The sequence below is a fragment of the Capricornis sumatraensis genome, chromosome 3, assembly GCF_032405125.1.
Source record: "Capricornis sumatraensis isolate serow.1 chromosome 3, serow.2, whole genome shotgun sequence".
In the NCBI taxonomy this organism is placed as follows: domain Eukaryota; kingdom Metazoa; phylum Chordata; class Mammalia; order Artiodactyla; family Bovidae; genus Capricornis; species Capricornis sumatraensis.
In genome coordinates, this window is record NC_091071.1 from 43,014,339 (window position 1) to 43,020,897 (window position 6,559).

General features: G+C 38.6%; 1 protein-coding gene across 1 annotated transcript; it reads left to right on the forward strand.

Annotated features, from left to right (window-relative positions):
* Positions 1-5,196: 5,196 nt before the first annotated feature.
* Positions 5,197-6,135, forward strand: LOC138075228 (olfactory receptor 5AS1-like). The gene has a single exon (XM_068966808.1). It carries the CDS (start codon positions 5,197-5,199, stop codon positions 6,133-6,135), a length of 939 nt encoding a protein of 312 aa, XP_068822909.1.
* Positions 6,136-6,559: the final 424 nt, after the last annotated feature.

Here is a 6,559-nt window from a genome sequence, read left to right on the forward strand (position 1 = left end):
ATGATTAGGATTGTACCTGTGGGTGGTCGGCACCCCTCTGGAGTTTAGGCAGGGTGAGGAGGGTACAGAATCAATAAGAACATTCTCTAGAAGAATGGGTTGCTGCGCATCTAAGAACAGACAAATGTTTATTGAAATATTCCTTCATATGTTAGCCCATAGAGGCATTAAAGTAAGCACAGGAAGACTGTCAAAATTTCTACATTTGTTTTATACATTGCATGAGCCAGAAAATGTTCCTGTAGATGCTTTTGCTCTGTGGAATATGATTAGAAATATCCTGGACAACTGTCATGAGGCTATTAGATAGCCTATGGGGGAGGCTATAGCAGTGGATGGTGGGTCTCCATCTTCTGTGCAAATCATGTTTTCTGCCATTGATGAAGAAAAGGAGGGAGACTGTGCACTACTTCCCGAGGAAGAAGAGGGCTTGCAGGACGCTGCAGCCAGGTGACCTGGCAAGCCCCCTCCCCCTCTACGCAAACCTTTAAAAACTTATCCACCACTTTCTGATTTAAGGCGACCTCTGCAACCTCTGCTTGAGCCTCCCAGGGCCCAGGAGTTTCCCACTTTGCCTACAAAGCCTCCCAGACCATTGCCTAAGGATGAGAAAGATAAAGAGTTTTGCTTTGTTTTGTTTTGTTTTGTTTTAAACAAAGGAGCTTTTAAAGCAGACGCATGCACAATATACAGGCCTACTCTTGGGAGAAAACCCCGTCAGGGGGGGCCTTCAGTTCAGTTCAGTTCACTTCAGTCACTCATTCGTGTCTGACTCTTTGTGACCCCATGAATCGCAGCACGCCAGGCCTCCCTGTCCATCACCAACTCCCAGAGTTCACTCAGACTCGCATCCATCGAGTCAGTGATGCCATCCAGCCCATCTCATCCTCTGTCGTCCCCTTCTCCTCCTGCCCCCAATCCCTCCCAGCATCAGAGTCTTTTCCAATGAGTCAACTCTTTGCATGAGGTGGCCAAAGTACTGGACTTTCAGCTTTAGCATCATTCCTTCCAAAGAAATCCCAGGGCTGATCTCCTTCAGAATGGATTGGTTGGATCTTCTTGCAGTCCAAGGACTGTCAAGAGTCTTCTCCAACACCACAGTCCAAAAGCATCAATACTTCGGTGCTCAGCTTTCTTCACAGTCCAACTCTCACATCCATACATGACCACTGGAAAAACCGTAGCCTTGACTAGGTGGACATTTGTTGGCAAAGTAATGTCTCTGCTTTTCAATAAGCTATCTAGGTTGGTCATAACTTTTCTTCCAAGGAGTAAGCGTCTTTTAATTTCATGGCTGCAGTCACCATCTGCAGTGATTTTGGAGCCCCCCAAAATAAAGTCTGACACTGTTTCCCCATCTATTTGCTATGAAGTGATGGGACCAGATGCCATGATCTTCGTTTTCTGAATGTTGAGCTTTAAGCCAAGTTTTTCACTCTCCTGTTTCAGTTTCATCACGAGGCTTTTTTGTTCCTCTTCACTTTCTGCCATAAGGGTGGTACCATCTGCACATCTGAGGTTGTTGATATTTCTCCCAGCAATTTTGATTCTAGCTTGTGCTTCTTCCAGCCCAGCGTTTCTCATGATGTACTCTGCATATAAGTTAAATAAGCAGGGTGACAATATACAGCCTTGACGTACTTACTCAGGCTTAAAAAAAAAAAAAAGATTAATCCTAATGGAAAAAATTCCACAAATAAAAAATGTTTCTCTTGTGGCCAAATGGGGCATTTTTGCCGGCAATGTCCTGCCAAGCAGGGACAACAAGCCATGCCAATACAAACTAATACCAACCCCCAAAGTCACTTTGCCCTGATGCCATAGAGAAGTTCAATGACTTATAGAACATTCAATGTCACATCTGATGTTAAACTAAATTTTGCCTGACTCCATATCCTGTGTAAGTTTAATTAGTACAGTACAGCATAATTTGAAAAGGAGAGAGGGCAAACTTTACACTTAATACTTTAAGCAGAAGAGCAAATTGAAAATCCATCCATGGGTGGGTAGTTTTTAGAAGCAGCTTTGTCACATAAGATTTCCTTGGGGATCAGTGGGGCTTAGCTTATGTTAGATTAATCAAGATCTAAGTTCAAAGTAGTATGAGATGAACTCTTCAAAAGAAGCGGAATTGTTGTGGGATGCTCAGTCTCCCATTCAACAGCTGACTACAGAATCCCTCTAGACAGTTTTTCAATTTTCATGGAAACTCAAGGAAGTAAAATCAGACTTTGACTTCATAACCTGTTTTTGGATATGATATGCTCATTCAACTCACTAGTGGACATGCCCCATGTTGAATGATTTGTAGTCATGGCATCTGAAGAACAAGAACCTCAGATGATGTCTGAGGTTCTTTCCCACACTGTCATTCTGTATTCAAATGATATATCATAAAATTCCTCCAACAGTAGAAAATATTTCAACATCAGACCCATCATAGTACTTTGGTTAAGAAGTGAGAACAGGATTCTGTCAATGTATACTCTGAAAATTTAATTACAATTCTATGCTTCAGTTTTATCACTTATAAAGTTAGAAAAATATCTATCTATAGAATAATAGGTGGTTTCAACAAAATGATGCATGTCAAGTGATTGAAAAATATATTAGTAATTTTAGCTTTGTTTGTTGCTTTCACCACCATCAGTATCATCTTTAACACACATAACTAGGTATCATAGTGAATATACTAGGGCTCCAGTTCATAGAACACCCACACCCAAGTTAAAACCGTTCAAGAAAACAAGCTATAATTTGCCTTGGTTGTTTTATTGGTAGTGGCAGTTATACTCCATTTATGTTTGGTGAGAGTTTATAACATTTTTCATGCTGCATGCCTGTTCACTTGTTGTTTCTAGTTTTAATGAACTTGCCTGATTCAACAATTCCTACTAATAATCTGCAAACAAATATAAAAGTTTAGTAAGCTATTATGAAGTTTTCCTTAGATGACAAGCATAAAAATAAATACAGTGGGTCTGATTTTATAAATGAGGACATGATGACATAAACAAAAATGAAATAATTTAAAGTAGTAGAACCAGGATTACAGTCCAGGTGTCCAGACACTTACTTTCCCACTTTCTTCATTTTTGGGGCCTCTTTTGTTCCAGTGATATCAAATAAAACAGGACCCAGGCTGTTTGAGTGTCTCACAGTTAGACACACACACACACACAAATATTCAATAAAGTCCTTTTCATGATTATTGAATTGATTCTTTACAGAAAGGAAGACAAAGAGTTAAGAATCAGAATCAGAATATTATATAAGCATAGAAATTATACTTGTGCAACATAGACACAATAATTGCTTTCTCATTTAGGAGTTTTAGATTCATCTTTTTCCAATCAATTTTTTCCTTTTAAAGATTTAGTTCCCAACGAAGTCTGGATCCTCTAGAAGATTTCAGGTCATATTGTTGGAGCAGGGAGAATTGTAGGATTCCCACACATAGCAGAGAGAATAGATCCTCATTAATTTTTTCTCTTATTACTTACTGGAGTGTTACTGACTTAAGCCACTTTCAACATTACATATCTTTAATTGCCTGCATGATACTCCATCTCACAGTATTTTTCATTGACATTCATCCTAAGTTTTTTTTCACTTGGGCACTCTCTCCTTCTGACTATATAATACATTTTCCCAGTATAGTCTCAGTTTAGAAGTTTATTAACAAGTACAGAGATATGGTTGTCCTTCAAAAGAATGTTCTGTGACCTCACACCAGACATTATTATAGCCGTACTCCAGAGTCAAGAAAGAGATATAAACCTAGGGAAAGGGAAGCAATTTGATTATATGCCTGTGTAAAAGATTTACTGCTACCAAGCAATTAATATGTGTAGAACACACACACACACACACACACACACACACAATGGCTCTTATGTTTAAGAGAAGGCAGATCCTGTACCCATGATGTCAAAGATAAGATGAACTTTGGTGGGACTGGTGTTCATGAAGGGGGGAAACATGTACTTATGGCTGATTCATGTTGATGTATGGCAAAAGCCCTGACAATATTGTAAATAATTATCTGCCAATTAAAATCAATAAATAAAATTTCAAAAAGATAAGATGAATTTTTAGACAACTGTTTGGGCATTTCAAGCTGCTGAGTAAGCAATTAATATGCTGCTGCTAAGTCACTTTAGTCATGTCTGACTCTGTGCAACCCCATAGACAGCAGCCCACCAGGCTCCTCTGTCCCTGGGATTCTCCAGGCAAGAACACTGGAGTGGGTTGCCATTTCCTTTTCCAATGCATGAAAGTGAAAAGTGAAAATGAAGTCGCTCAGTCATACCCAACTCTTAGCGACCCTGCGGACTGCAGCCTACCAGGCTTCTCCATCCATGGAATTTTCCAGGCAAGAGTACTGGAGTGGGTTGCCATTGTCTTCTCCAATATATATATATATGTGTGTGTGTGTGTGTGTGTGTGTGTGTGTGTGTGTGTATATGTGTGTGTATATATATGTGTGTGTGTGTGTGTATTATGTACCAGTTATGTAATTATTTTACAAATGTCTACTTGTTTTTCTTCTAATCATCACAGAGTGGTTAAATAACTTTATCAAGCTCACATAAAAAATTAGTATATATTCTATATGTAGCAAAGCTAAGATTTGAACTCAGTCATCTCTTGCATAACTGTTATGCTCTTATCTGTTATTTTAAACTACCTCCCAAGATCACAGATATATTCTGTAGATTTATCCAGTTTATCTGTGGGAACATTCTCCCTAGACTTTTTCTCAACTATACTTTCCTGTACATGGAAAAATAGGATTTTAGGATTTGAAAAATAGGGGTTTGCCTATAAGGGCTTTGCCAGCACTTCTAGTTCTACCAGGACTTATCAACTCAGCCAAATTCATTCTTTTTCATCTTTAAAGGAATTAGTACCATCTCTTAATGTGCACAGTCTTTAAGGAATCTCTGCCTCTTGAAGCATCATAGCTGAATAACATTCTCTAGCATCAGTGAAGATTTTAATTGTTTTTTAAATAAAGTGACAAATGAAAACACACCAAATACATCACAGAAAATGCCTTAACGGTTATTCTATCCTTATCTTTGCCTCTTTAGAAGGAAGAATAAAAATATCCTTGGTACATCAATCACTGAAATCAATTCATGTATCCTGATACCATTTATTTCAGATGAGAAAGACAAGAAAACCAAGAAGATGTTGGAGAATAATTGTACCACGCTGACTGAGTTCCTACTTGTTGGATTCACAGATTATCTACCTCTCAGAGTTACACTATTCTTGGTATTTCTCATAGTCTATACACTAACTGTGGTGGGAAATGTAGGTTTAATAATCCTAGTTAATATCAATTCAAGCCTTCAAACCCCCATGTATTATTTTCTCAGCAACTTGTCTTTCTTAGACATTAGCTACTCAACAGCAATCACTCCTAAAATGCTGGTAAATTTCTTAGCATCCAAGAAAAGCATTTCCCTCTCTGGCTGTGTGCTACAGATGTTTTTCTTTGGTTGTTTTGCTGATGCTGAATGCCTTATCCTGGCAGCAATGGCCTATGACCGCTATGCAGCCATCTGCAATCCACTGCTCTATTCTGCTCTTGTGTCTCGGAGAGTCTGTGTCTGCTGCATTGTGTTGGCGTACTTCAGTGGGGGTGTGACTTCAATGGTCCATGTCTGCCTCGCATTCAGGCTGCCATTTTGTGGTTCCAATATCATCAACCATTTTTTCTGTGACATCCCGCCTCTCCTGGCTTTATCCCGTACAGACACCTACATCAACGAACTTCTGCTCTTTGCCTTGTGTGGCTTCATCCAGACCAGCACTTTTGTGGTCATCTTTATCTCATACTTCTGTATACTCCTCACTGTATTGAGCATCAAGTCCTCAGGTGGAAGAAGCAAAACGTTCTCTACCTGTGGCTCCCATCTCTTGGCAATCACCTTATTCTATGGAACACTCTTGTTTATGTACTTGCGTCCCACTACCAGCTACTCCCCAGAAACTGACAAAGTAGTTGCAGTGTTTTATACGGTTGTTTTTCCCATGTTTAATCCAATAATCTACAGTTTCAGAAACGAAGATGTAAAATATGTCCTCAGAAAGCTATTGGACAGAACTGGGACTCTCAAATGAATAGGAATTGAAGTTACTTAAGAATATTTAAGGCATAGCTTATCCCTCCAATATGATAATCAGCTGTACATCATCCTATATGTCAAATATTTTAAATGTTTCCCCACCTTTCAGAAATAAAAATAACTTTTCATCCTCTATTCTGTAAAACACTTTTATTGTCTCTTACAAAAACAGATGTCAAAATTCTGCTCTGTGAAATTTTTCTGAATTAAAATAAATAATAGTTGCTCTTTGTACATTGATTTGTTTAATATTCTTTATCATCTAATATTGAAAGTATTTGTTGACTTGTCTGTCAACCTATCCATACGAGAAAGTCCTTTGCAGCTGGGAATATGTATCTTGGTTGATTTTTCCAACACCTATGCAGCTCGGTGTAGGGCATGTGCTCAGTATATATATATATTTAATGAATAAATGG

What these genes read in the sequence shown, in the direction of transcription:
- LOC138075228 (XM_068966808.1), top strand. Translation starts at nt 5,197, where the DNA reads ATGTTGGAGAATAATTGTACCACGCTGACTGAGTTCCTACTTGTTGGA.